At 39.0% G+C, this 12,950-nt stretch overlaps 1 protein-coding gene across 2 annotated transcripts in view; it reads left to right on the forward strand.

Annotated features, from left to right (window-relative positions):
- The window catches only part of KIFAP3 (kinesin associated protein 3), a 74,923-nt gene that overhangs the window by 41,916 nt on the left and 20,057 nt on the right, over positions 1 to 12,950 (forward strand). For both annotated transcript variants that reach the window (XM_087733896.1, XM_087733895.1), the window contains exons 18-19: positions 7,259 to 7,448; positions 11,679 to 11,778. In XM_087733896.1, the coding sequence (XP_087590022.1) occupies positions 7,259 to 7,448; positions 11,679 to 11,778 (290 nt within the window). The remainder of the gene's footprint in view (positions 1 to 7,258; positions 7,449 to 11,678; positions 11,779 to 12,950) is intronic.

Consider the following 12,950-nt stretch of genomic DNA (forward strand, 5'->3'; position numbering starts at 1 on the left):
CTGGAGAAGAGGTAATCTTTATGCTAGCTGTGAGTAAATGAGGAGTGCTATGATAATGGATGGAAACGGCTTCTCAACTTGCAAGAAGCACTGGACAGGACTTCTAGGGCCTTGAGGAAGAATAAAGAGAGGAAATGATGTGGTCCTGCTGTTATTGGGGGTAGGGGAGAAGATATAAAGCACATACTGAGAGTAGTTTGCGTGGTGGTAAATTATTTTTTTCTTTGATTGTGGAGCAGTGCCACGCTTGGAATGTTGTGCACTGGTAAGTTAGAGTTCCCTTACTGAGAAGGTCTTTTTAGCTTTATTATCTAGCTGTTGGATTATAAGTTGCATAAACCGTAACTAACACTACGCCCCTGTGGGGAACGGGAAGCACAATATGCCCTCTTTTCTGAAAGACAGAGAGAACCACTAATTGATTGCTTTCTTGGCAATGTTGTAAGCTGGTTGCACATTGTCTCCCGTTACCAAAAATCACAGGCAAAAAAAGCAACATGTTCTAGATGGTGATGGGAGAAAATACAAAACGGTAAGTTATCAGAATCTCAGATCTTGATAGGTGTTTTGCTGTTCAGCTCAGAGGATGTGGTAAAGCAGCCTGTAAATACTGAGATGTTTGGTTGTGTGGCAATTTTACACAATCAGTGCGTTCTGAGGTGTCTGAACAGAGTCTCTAAGATTGGTGAAACTTCTTATCTGTGCTAAATCCACATCAAGAAAAACTTAAGTTTTCAGTCTTGTTGTTCCATACATGCTGACAGGATTGGTTCCTCTGATGATGGAAATCAGAAACTAGATGTTGGAGAAAAGAGATTTGAGAGTAATTTCTTCTCGGGGAGAGAAATGCTTCTTTCACTCATCAATAAGCTCTATAAAGTGTGATTGAAATAACACTGAAGAAAATGAGATGCCTTATAAGCCTTAGGGGAGATATGCTTTCTGTAGTAAAGTAATTGTCACAGAAATTATGGAAATGTTACACTAGTGATGATTTGTTTAATATAGCTTGGCTGGACTCTGCCATTGATGAACTGAAACAGATGTGCTGCTTTAGCATAGTATGTACTGGGGAGTCTCAGCTTTGCGCTGGTAGACGCGAGATATGCCTTTCGTCGAAAAGAAAGTCTGCGTTGATGGTTTAGGAATGCTTCAGTCTCGTGTCGTGTGCCGAGTCTTGACACCAAGCAGCTAGTTTAGTGTACTTGTATACCTAAAGCAGGACAGGTCGCACGGCTCAGCTGAAAGCCTAGAATCAACAGCTGGTGTGGGAGTCTCAAGCAAATGAAGTTCCCTATCCCTCTGACTCAGAAGCCTGGACACCTGCAACTCAAAGCTTGTGGAAAGAAATGTCAACTTACTCAAGATGGTTTTACTCTGTTCACCTCGGACAATATTACCAAGAGCTGAGTGGGTTATTTATCTCGCAGGTTTCTCACCCTTTTTCTGTTACTAGCTCAGTCTTATGGCAGTTGAATGATTTTCCTCATTTATTCAAAGGATATTTAATTAACCATAACCAGATCCTTGGACTGTGTAGGCTGAGCCTTCCCCCTCCCCCATTTCCTCCCATTTTCCTATTCAGTGTTTTTACAGCTTTGAATCCAGGCCTGCTGCACCATCTTGTTTCCCTTATGATCAAGAGTGGATTATTGTGCTTCCTGCAGAAGCAAAACGTCTTCTAGATAGCTACAGTATTGTCTATGTGATTTAGGAAGGGCCTCTTGCCTAAGGTGTTTTTCCAGCTCTTGTTCTATTCCCCAAGTATTTGTAATGAATGCCAAACGTTTGCCTTATATGGAAAGCTGTGTTAATGAACGGCTTGCATCTTTCCCTGTTAGCGAAGTGCCCTGACACAAATCCTCCATGTTGGGAATGCTGGAATTTCACGTAAGAAGCAGGAATGTGCTGTGAACCCTCAGTGCTCTGGAATTTGGGGCCAGCTGTGGAAGATATTGGCCAGCTCTCGTAGAATCGAGGAAGAGCAGACCACAGGGATTTGGTGGGGGCTTTATTTGAATAGGCAGCATACTCTGAAAATAGATAACCTTTGACTCCAGCTTGGTGTCCTCTTTCCATGAAGAGTGCTGTAGTCACTCCAGGAGAAAAGGTTCTCCCTTCACTTGTCAAGACTCCCCCTTTCTGTGGTGTCTCTTGCTCCCCTGTTATCCTCTAACAGTCATGAATACAGAGAGGTGGGCAGAAGAGCAGCTAGGGTGTGGGGCTGCAGGCTGAACTGTTGATATGTGTTTTCACTGATCAACTTTGCATTGTTAAATTTGCAATCAGTCTGCTTTGGTGCTGGTAGCTTGTTGTGGCAAAGAGCACGCACCCAGCAGGAAAGGCCATGCCTGGACTAGAAGAATAACCATACCGCAGGCAGCATTAGACAGGGCAGGTGTGTCCTGATTGGTTTTGTCTTCATATAAGCCTATCTTGGACACATTTCCTTCTAGCATTGGTGCTTGCTCTTTGGAGCTGTAAGACTCAGAAGGTGAACCAAACCACTGGTCTCTGTTACTTTCTTAACAGCTTGCTAATGAGATACCTTACATTCCTCCAAAGCGGGGGGGGGAAGTTTCTTTCTTTAGCTATTGACCATATAGGAAGCCTGTGGATAGTGTATATTTTATGTAGGCACCTAAATTTAGGGGTCATGAATGTTTATTCTTTTTCTCTGCCTTGCTGTTAGTTTCATATCACAGGTTTCTACTAGCTTCTCATCAGAATATATTTAGTGATGAACCTGATCGCGAAGAAGTGACTGTGGGTTGCACAGGTGTAAGTGGTAGAAGGATTTTTTTTTGGCCTGTGAATGAATTGTCCTCCAGTGGTACTTACCCTAAGGTAGGTGTCATAGACACCTGTAGGTGACCCATAACATCTGTTTCTCTCCTTGGTTTATAGAGGCACATAGTTCAAATGACATGCCCAACTTTTGGATAGTTAGACAAGATAAATGTTTTTTTTCTTGATAAATGGTTAATTTAACCTTTCATGTAAACTGTGTGTTTTAGGGATGGTTAAATAATGAAGAATGTAACGTATCACCAACTACAGCCTTGAACATAATGAGCATTCTACTTACTGTATAGCAGTTTTAGTTTAGTATGAGGAATCACATCAAATGAACCCTATTACAGACCCAATTAAAGGGCAACCACATTAAAGTGAAAAGGAAAATCTGTTTTTCATCAGCTGTGAGAGAACACAAAGCAGATCTGTGTAGCTCTATGTTATCCTATAGTGTGTTAATCAGATACAAGGTGTGACGGAAGCCAGTGACAAAGGGGACCCCTGATAGGGAACAGACACGCTCCGATAATAGGCCAGTTAACGCTTCATAATATTTCAGTGGTTCAGTAGTAAACAAAGTTGGAAGTAGAACTTCAAAAAGGATGGCACATTCCTCGCAGAGTCAAACCATACATCTTCTATGACACTTTTGGATTTATGGAAACCGAATGTTAAAAACGGTGATGTCAGGGAGCTCCAAAGAGAATAAAATCAACCTTCAGGATTCCTCCTTTTATGTTTCTGAACATGCAATACTGGGGGGGGGCGGGGGGGGAGCAGGGGGTTGGGGAATAGGCATGTTCTGTCCACCTTCTTCTCGTTTCCCCACCCACCGCTTTTCTAGTAGCCTAACATTTAAAAGAACTGGAAGGCACAAAGCTGCATTTGTATTTCCATGATGTTTAGTTTTCTGGTTTCATTTTTGCAGGAATTCCTTAGTAAAGAAGGTGTGCTTCATGTGTTTAAAAACCAAAACCAAAAAAACCACACAAAATTAAAAAAAAAGGTTTTTAATAGCTCAAAATATAATTACTGGAAGACTTGCTGTGTTTTAGGGAATTGTTTTGCTCTAAACTTCTTTAATTTGGTTTCTTTGTGCCTTTTGGCTGTAGTTCTGCATTTACAGCTTTTCTTCCATTCTGATGGTATTCCATTAATCATTTACCCAGTGGTGTTTCTGCACATCTCTGTGGAAAATCTACAGACATATTCCTGATCTAGCAGTACTTAAATGAACTTTTGTGTGCTGAGGTTACGTAAATCATTCTAGATTATTGCAAATCATCCTTTTCTAGGATTGCTGCCAGAATAAAACTCTTGACAAAACTGATCATTGATCTGATTCTGGTGCGGTCATTTCTTTGTTTATGTTGCTCATTCATATGGAAATGCGAGATACAAATGTAACAAAGTAGCCAAACTGCTGGAACAGGTAACTTGTGATTTTTAGGTAACGTGTAGATATGCTCTATCTTGCAGCTGCTAATTTGACATTCAGTTGCTAATCCTGTTTTGCAAAGTTTAGATGAATGATTGAGGTAAAATACCTGGGAGTTTTAAGCCTCTTAATATAGGATGGGAAATGTAGAATGCATAGGAATATTCTGCCCTGTTGGCATTGTCTAAAGAAAAAATCAATTAGGATCTGAGAAATGTTAACTGATTTTTTTTTTTTCTTAGAAGGATGTAAGAAGTTCATGTCTGTTTCTGACAGACGTTCAGCATGTTCAGACAGTGGTGTGGAGTGGAACAGCGATGTCGAGCAAGTGGGATTCATTTGGGGTTGTAACTTTGGGAAGATTAAAATGTTTTCAAAGTGCGTTTATGGTATATGTGAATTAGGTAATTTAGCTGCTGGCCTTTCTGCTTTTGAGAACTTTTAAAGGTAAACAAGGTAATGTAAAAGGGATTCAGCTTTCCCACAGATTAGTCTAATTTGCTCTTTGTTAAATTTGTTTATTTTCCCCCACTTCTTTGCAATCATAATTTCTGGGAATAGTTTTCTTAAGACGGCAGTATGATTTCTGGCAGTTACAAGGTGTTTCTCTAAAGCTTGTAAGTAATTCACAGCTGCTGGAGGCTGACATAATAGATAGCCCACAGTTTAGCTCTGGCAGATGCAGTGAAGGAGACGTTTCCAAGACGCTGGTCAGATGTCATCACTGAAAATCATGCCCTTTCATTTTTTTTTTATGGGTCATTTTATAAATTTCAGAATCTCAGTGATGAGCTTTCTTTTTCCAAGGAAGCTCTTGTTTTGCACTGTTGTTTCTAGCCTTTCCTTTTAATTGAGAGTGGAAGCGAGGGAAAAGATCAAGAGGCAGAAATAGCATGAGATGTTCTTTTTCCAAACAGTATGAGGCATAGGTGTGTGTTTGTTTTTTGGTGTTTTGGGTCTTTTGTTTTGTTTTTTTCTTTCTCCCTCCCTAAGGTTGCTGCATTGCTGTATGGCTGACAGAAACCTGGAATTTTGCTTGAGGCCACTGGGCACTGAGAATACCTATATATCCCACAGGTTATACCTGCTCTGCATATGGAAGTTATGCAGGAGGCAAGGTTTAGAACAGGACCGCTTGTGTGCCAGGATGGTGCAGAGGGGAATTAGAAAGGTCTAGTAATTAGTGTTGATCGGAGGTGGAACTAGAGAAATTTAGAATAATGCCACAGACTGATCAGAGCCCCAAATCTGCAAGTACTTGCATGGATATCCCATCAAAAGGGAGTTTACATTCTGCTTTAAGCCAAGAGAAACAAACTTGCCGTTTCTCCAAGTAAAATGAAGTTTAAAACCCCACTGCCATAGAATAAGGGTTTGTGGTTGTACAATGCGACACGATTCCCCATGAAATTTTGGATGCTCTAAATATTCATTAGAGAAGCCTCTGCCAGAATGACAGGGCCAGCTGGTTTTTGTGTTATCAACCAGTCAGAAGGGTGGAAAAGGCACAGGGTAGAGAGTGTGTTACCTCTGTCAGGTTAATAGCAGTGAAGACAAGGTAGGTTGAATATTAAGTCAGTTTAAAAGCTCAAGTTCAGTTTATAGGGGTTTTAGAAGTTTAGCCTGAGCTACTAAGCCAACTTACTCTGTCTTCACTGCTATTTTTTGACCTCCCGTTACAGACAGATCTATTTTTGCTTGTCTAGCCGGAGCTGTTTAAGAAATTACCACTTCTGCAGCTAAGGCATTGTCACTAATTGTGTGAACACTCTTCATCCCCTTCAGGGCTAAGTAAAACAGATTTTAAAAACCTTAAACTAATCCAGCTAGATCTCCAAGGGAAGTCTGTCTAGATCATGTGTTAACCAACGTGACAGTTAAGAAATGATAATTCAATTTTTCTCTCCTTTGTAGTTAGGTTAGAAGACAGTGAAGCGGGACCTGTTTCATAAGTATATTTCTTTCCACAAGTAGAAACACTTTGGTTATGAATGTTATTCTTCATAGTCCCTTGATTAAAAATGTACTAAGCATGGTGCATTATTTGTGAATCTTCCCAAATTGATAACATCTGCAGATTTCATATGTTGATGAGTTTCCTATAGTTAGGTGTGCCCTATCTTTCCAGTGATATTGAGAGACTGAGCATTATGCACAGGTCTGTGTTTCCCCTGTGGTAACCAACTGCCCACATAGTCTGGTCTGTTTAGAAGAGCCTTCTAAACAGCTGATTGCAGTGACCATAGGCTATGTCACTTCCTTCTGATGCTCCTTTATATTGAATATCACATCACTTGAGTGCAATTAGGCTGTAATCCAGATTGAAATTTCATGCCTACGTTTTGTTTCTATAGTGGCCAGAACCTATATCCTGTTTTCCTCAGCTTTCTGGAGAAGTTCCTCTCAGATTTTAGTTTTGTATCTCGGATTCCCATATCCGCTTTATTACAAATGTTGTGTACTGTTTTTGTGGGTATTCAATATTAAACTTAAAAGCCATTATAAAATTTGACAAGTTGAAAATTAAATGCTGTCTTATTGGAGCTCATGAAACAAAATAAAGAGTTATTGGTTTCATCACAACCTTTTTTGTTTTTTCTAGTAACTAGTTGTCCTAGTGAATGCTCATCTAAAGAGGACGTACAGGGTATTTAGCCAGTGTTAGTAATTAATTACTTAAATCCTCCTGAAAATTGGCAGTAATTGGCTCTTCTTGATAAACGAAATGAGGAGACTGTGATGATGGAACTTCCCTGCTCAAAGCAGGAATTTTTTCTGGATGGTGTAAAGTTACAAACCATGAAGGGAAGATTGTACTGCTGCATGAAATAGAATAATGCCTGGTGCTTGCAAAATCATTCCCTTGTGTGCTCAAAGTACTCTGCAATCTGAATAGAGGATTTAAGCCACTGACCTCTGAAACATGCATCTTTCACTGACATTAAATTTCTCTGCCATTTTCTGTTAAACCAAACAGCTTTGTCTATACTTAGTCCTAAAATATTGTGTGGTGATTTTTAATAGGAATATGATGAGGAATGGGCTAAAAAAATCCAGAGCGAGAAATTTCGATGGCACAATTCTCAGTGGCTGGAGATGGTGGAGAGTCGGCAGATGGATGACAGTGAGCAGTATCTCTATGGTGATGATCGTATCGAGCCCTACATCCATGAAGGGGATATTCTGGAAAGACCTGACCTCTACTACAATGCAGGTAAGGCAGCATGTATTAGTATTCAGGACTGGGATTTCTACCTCCGTGTCTGGAACGTGAGCTTGACTTGGGGCTGTAGAGAGAATCCGCTGACTCAAACCAGCGGGACAGTCAGTTACCCTTTTGTGTCACTGGGAGCAGCACTGATGCATGCTAGCCAGGGCTGGCCTTGTCCTTGTTAGGATGTTAATGACAGATTCAGTACTGTATATCCATGACCTTATGAAGTGTTACAGGTCTTCAGAAATATGAGTAGACCTATCTCAAAGAGCTGATGGACCATGACGACTGATTTGAATAAAGGTGGCCCAGCCTTGTTCTTCACACCTATTTCTTGTGTCCATAGCTTGTTTGTTTTGCAAGCACAAACCTTTTCTCATCCCTGTTAAATTCACAGCTATGGGATTTGATGCTGAATTTTGTTCTGCTTCATGTGTTAGTTCTGTAATGGAATTTTTATTGCAGATCTTGATGAAAGATTTCAGTTGAGCCACATGAAACTTGTAGGTTCTTTAGCAGAGGCAATCATTCCATGACTTTCAGCTAATCTGTTTGTATGATTTTTGCTGTTGTATATCTAGGGAAGCATGTAAATCTCTTCTCTAAATACTTTTTTTTTTTTTCATTCCTCATATGCAAAAGTTTTATTACTTGACAGTTTGAAGAAGTTAGTTTAAAAAAAAAAACAAACAACAAAATTATTCTTTAGAAGAGTCATGTTCTTATTTCAGATTAACCCTAATATATTTTTCTAAAGAAAAAAGACATTTCTCATCATTTTGCTTGATCTTATTAGTAGTGCATAACGGCACAGTTCTGAGGGATCTCAAGTGGAATCTGCTCTGTCCCTCTCCTTCTGTAAAGATTTTGTAGTTACTAAGAAAATAGAAGCTGCCATATTGGATTAAGACACTTGGTATATCTAGTCCAATATTGCCAGCAGTTTCGGAGGAAGGTTCAGAAGACTCTGCAGGAGACAATCATGAAATAATTTGTCCACCGGATAAATGTCTTCATAACTTTTCATAACTAGGAGTTGGCTTCTGCTCTCAAACTTGTGGCTTAATATCCTTTTCAAACTCCTGGATGACTGTGTGCACATGGATATTTTTTTTTTTATATAATTGCTGGGTTTGAGTCTGTGGTTTTATTTTTTTCCACATAAGTGTCCAATCCTTTGCTATAAAGCATGAGTCACAAAACTATGACTCTGGATGAATTTGCGGGAGTAGTAATAAGAAAAACAAACGCACTAAAACCCATAAGCTTTACTTGTAGTTGCTGTGAGAAAATAGTTGTGCAAGATCTCAGTAGCATTTCAAAAATTATTCTCAAAGGATATGAGAAATTAAGGATTCTTTCTTCTACTTTTGGTTACATATGTCAGCCGTAGCAACTTGCCTTTCTAGTGGTATGTTTTTCCCTTTTGAGTCCTGTAGCTTTATCTTGCTCTCCTAGACCTACAAGGTTAGCAGTGTGAGTCATGTGTTGTACGGTACCACGGTACTTTTCCCAATAGTGTGAGCTAGAGATGGAGTGGCACCAGTAACACTGAATTTCCTGGCTTTTAATCATTTATGTTACAGGCTTAATGTTATTTGAACAAAGATTTTTGTGTTGGAATTGATATTTGACTGGGAAGGAGAGGCAGATTTCCAATGATATGTTCTGCAGATGTTTGAAAAGTGCTTTTGTTTTTAAAGGTATAAGAGTAGGTGATTCAAAATACAGATTCACTTCTCGGGTTCCTTCCAACAAGTGCCAGTAACGGTGTGCTTCTGAAGTCTGCTAGATTTATACTTTTGAGATGTGGCCAGAGGGGACATAATATTCTTTGAAAAGGCTATGGATTATTGTACCAATTGGAGTAGGCATTTGGGTTTCCAAAGGACAGAATGTTACTTAGTCAAAAAATAACAAAAATACAGATCTTTGTGCAGTCAGAAATTAAATGCTTGTATTTCAATTTGATAATTTTAGAAATGACCTGCACTGATGGCTGACGCTCAGTACGAGTCCCCCCTCAGCCATAATAGTTCTTGAGTTCACTGACGGCAAGATGAGTTCCTTATTGCAATGATATACCAACATCTCTCTTGCATAGTAATTTAAACCTACATGAAAAACTTGGTAGAATCTCTGAAGTTACCTTCATGAGCTTGGTGTCTCTCTTGCTCTGAAAGTACATAACCCTAATTTATGTTGAAATGTACATAACAACAGATGTCCTTTAACTGCGTAATCATATTATATGCAGCTAATGCTATCCATGTGCTTTCATTTTCCTATAAATTCAGGTGAGCCATAACTCTGAGTGTTATGGTTTGAACGTTAGCACTCTTGATTGAAGACACTTCAAGTAGTGGTAGCTCTAGTCTCAGAGTTAAAATGTAGTGCTTGCTTTATTAATACAAAGGTCTCTCTGCTTTCAAATAAGTTTTAACCAAACCTGACTGTTTAAAATACCTAGTCACTTAAATTGGTTGGTTTTGATCTGAAGTATAAAAGTGCTAATGTTCCCCCTCGTTTCTTTTCTGTGAAAAATACAGAATAGGTGGTGAGATAGGAAAACTCGGCACAAGTGTTAATAATAGCCATTTCAACTTCTCTTCCTCTTCTTTGGTTATTTTACATTCATATGATATCACAGAGCACTCATGTCTTGCTGAACATGCTGAAAGACAGTAATATCGATCTGTGCCGGATTACTTGCTTGTCAAGTAATACTCTTTCACATACTGTATACACATGTATACAATTAGAATATAGCCATGTACAGCTATCTTCTGCTGCTAAACTGTAGTCTGATCACGGCTAGCATTTTTCATTTACAGTCTGTTGTGTTGTATTCAGTCACTTTCCCATGACGTATTATCTTATAAATGAATCTCTGTAGCACCTCATCAAACGTCTGTTAGAAATCTAGATGTGTCAATTCTATTCCTTTTATCATTTGTCACTATATTATCTTCAAAAAACATCAGGTAAATTCATAAAGCACAGGGAGATTTGTTTGAATGCCTGAGTCATCATCTCTAAGCCCTTGTGTCTGTAAGTAACTTTCCACTGCTTCCTGCACAGGCAGTTTTAGTAGTTTTGAAACCACAGAGGTTAAGCTAAGTGGCCTGTGACTCCCTGGATCTTATCTCTCTTTCTTTAAAGTGGAATGGCATTTGTAACTTCCTAGTCATTAGGAATCTCTCCCTCTCCTCTGTTAAAGTATTAAATTATCAGTCTGAATGTACCTGTTTCTGCCCTGTTTTTATTGGGATGCTTTCTGCACTGCAAGTCTGGGATCGTTTTCATACAGTAATGGAGACAAACTGATGTAGGGTCTGTTTTAATGAAGTAGCTCGTTTTATCTGACTAGAGCCTAATACTAATTACCAAGTAAGAACTGTGCCCTCAATATTAACAAGAAATGTGTTTTGTGAATGGAAACAGGAAAGAGTTAAGCTGGGCTCTCAGTCAGCTGGGGTCAGTTCACTGACTTTACTTCAAAGACACTCTGGATTTACACTGATGTAACAGAGGGAAAATGTTAGCCCCTGATTTTCTTCTCTTCCTTATAAAGCAAGCAGAGACTGTGAAGCCTTTAAGGAATACTACTGGCTTTACAAATGTCTGCATCTTCATATGCCAGTGTTTTAATATAAAGGAACCAAAAGAAAACTGTAACCTATGTTCTTGAGAGAATATCATGTGAAAAGACCACCCTTTTAGGAAATAGAAGATGTTAAAATATGAGGGAGATGAAAGAAATAGGTTTGAAGTTGTTTGCATATTTTTCTTAACCAGTTTTAAGAGATACAGTGATGAAGGGTAGAGGCTGAACAATTAAGACCTTTGCTGTTTTTCTACTTTTATGCTGCTGGCCCAAATTAATGTTTGACCCTTCTCATTACTTTTTCTCTGGGCTCACTTCCATGATGGGGGAGACAAGATGGGTCTTGATAGAACCTTTACAGGCCTGAGGGAGAAGGGGTAAAAGAATATTTCTTAGGTACAGCTTTTTTCAGGGCAGTAGGCTGAGCTACTTGGAGTCCCAGTAAGGCTTTTTTGTAAATGAAGTTGCTGTTTTTCAGTATTATTGTTGCTTGACATTCCTTCCAGAAATACTGCAAGTTGCTAATGAAGTCCTAAGACAAACCAGCACAGGTTGTGTTGCCCACTTGCCCTGAAGTCATGCTCCTTCATACAGTCGCTGTATCTTTGTTGTTTTTTTTGTAGATGGCCTAATAGCTCCTGATGGAGCGGTGAGTCCAGATTTCTTCAGTGATTACCATCTTCAGAATGGAGACCTTGTTGGGCAGCATCCCTTCTCTAGCAGGTAAACTACTGTTTGTAAAGAATGCATATAGTCCAACAATAGCTATTCAAGTTCCTTTATAGGGCTTCATTTGTGATGTTCAACAATTTTTGCCTTCATAGCAGTGGGAATGGTTTACCCTGAAAAAGCAGTTCTAGTCTGTCTTCTGAATTACATGTTTCTTTTAACATATTAACATACGTGTTGTAATAACATCATAGCTTTCTGAAAGCTGTAGAACAGAAAAGTAAAACTAGAACACACAACTAACTACATGTTATAACAATTACTCAAATACTATTCAGACATTGTTGTTGGGAAATATCTGAAGAGAGGCTTAGGATGCTGAATCCCTAGAAGACTTTTGTTTCCAATATTCTTAAATTGTTAAAAATAAGTTTCTCAGCTGCCAAAGCTATTTCTGTGGGTTTGTGGTTTTTTTTTTGTTATTTTCCCTTAACCTAAGTCTTCCCAAGGTACTCTCAGTTAGATTACTGATGGTACTTACTTTGAAAATTTGCTAGATGAGCAAAAGACTTTGGCTTGACTTTTGGGAGATGTTTCTCTGAATTCCCCCTCTGGTCAATGATCTCTCCTTCTCTGAATGTTAGCAAGCTGTTCCAGTTTGAATTTCTGAGTAGACTTCTCCCACGAGTTCAAAATAGAAAAGACTCATTTCAAAGAATGAAATCTTCATAGATCCTGTAGCATTTAGGAAGTGCCTTTTATAGAGCATGAATTATGTGCACTCATTAACAGGAAATATTTCAAACACTTTACAGTCAAGGTACTGAACTCACTTTAACAGGACGCTATCTGGACATGCCCAGCCCTGTGGTTTAAGTTGTTTCTTTCCAAAGGAAGAATGTTATTTTCACCACTTACAACTTTAGTCACCATTTGTAAAATATGACTAATTCACAGTTTGTACAGCTGAAGCAAAAAAGATTTTTCTCCCTTACTTTGGCTTCTTGTAACTGTCCACTGCCCTTTAACAATTACACTTGTTTGTTTATTCTACCTGTGATGCACCAGAAAGCTGAATGTTCAGCAAGGGTGGAATGGTGGTAATGTTTTTAAGACCAAATTAAAATAACTGAAATGCTCAGATCAGGGAAAAAAGTAGGACTTAAGAGATGGATCCTCCTGAAAAAAGGAAGTGTTTATACTCAGTAAGGATCAAGTTCAGACTA

Source organism: Nipponia nippon, unplaced genomic scaffold (assembly GCF_047370975.1).
Source record: "Nipponia nippon isolate SJK-2023a ecotype South Korea unplaced genomic scaffold, ASM4737097v1 scaffold_5, whole genome shotgun sequence".
NCBI classification, from domain to species: domain Eukaryota; kingdom Metazoa; phylum Chordata; class Aves; order Pelecaniformes; family Threskiornithidae; genus Nipponia; species Nipponia nippon.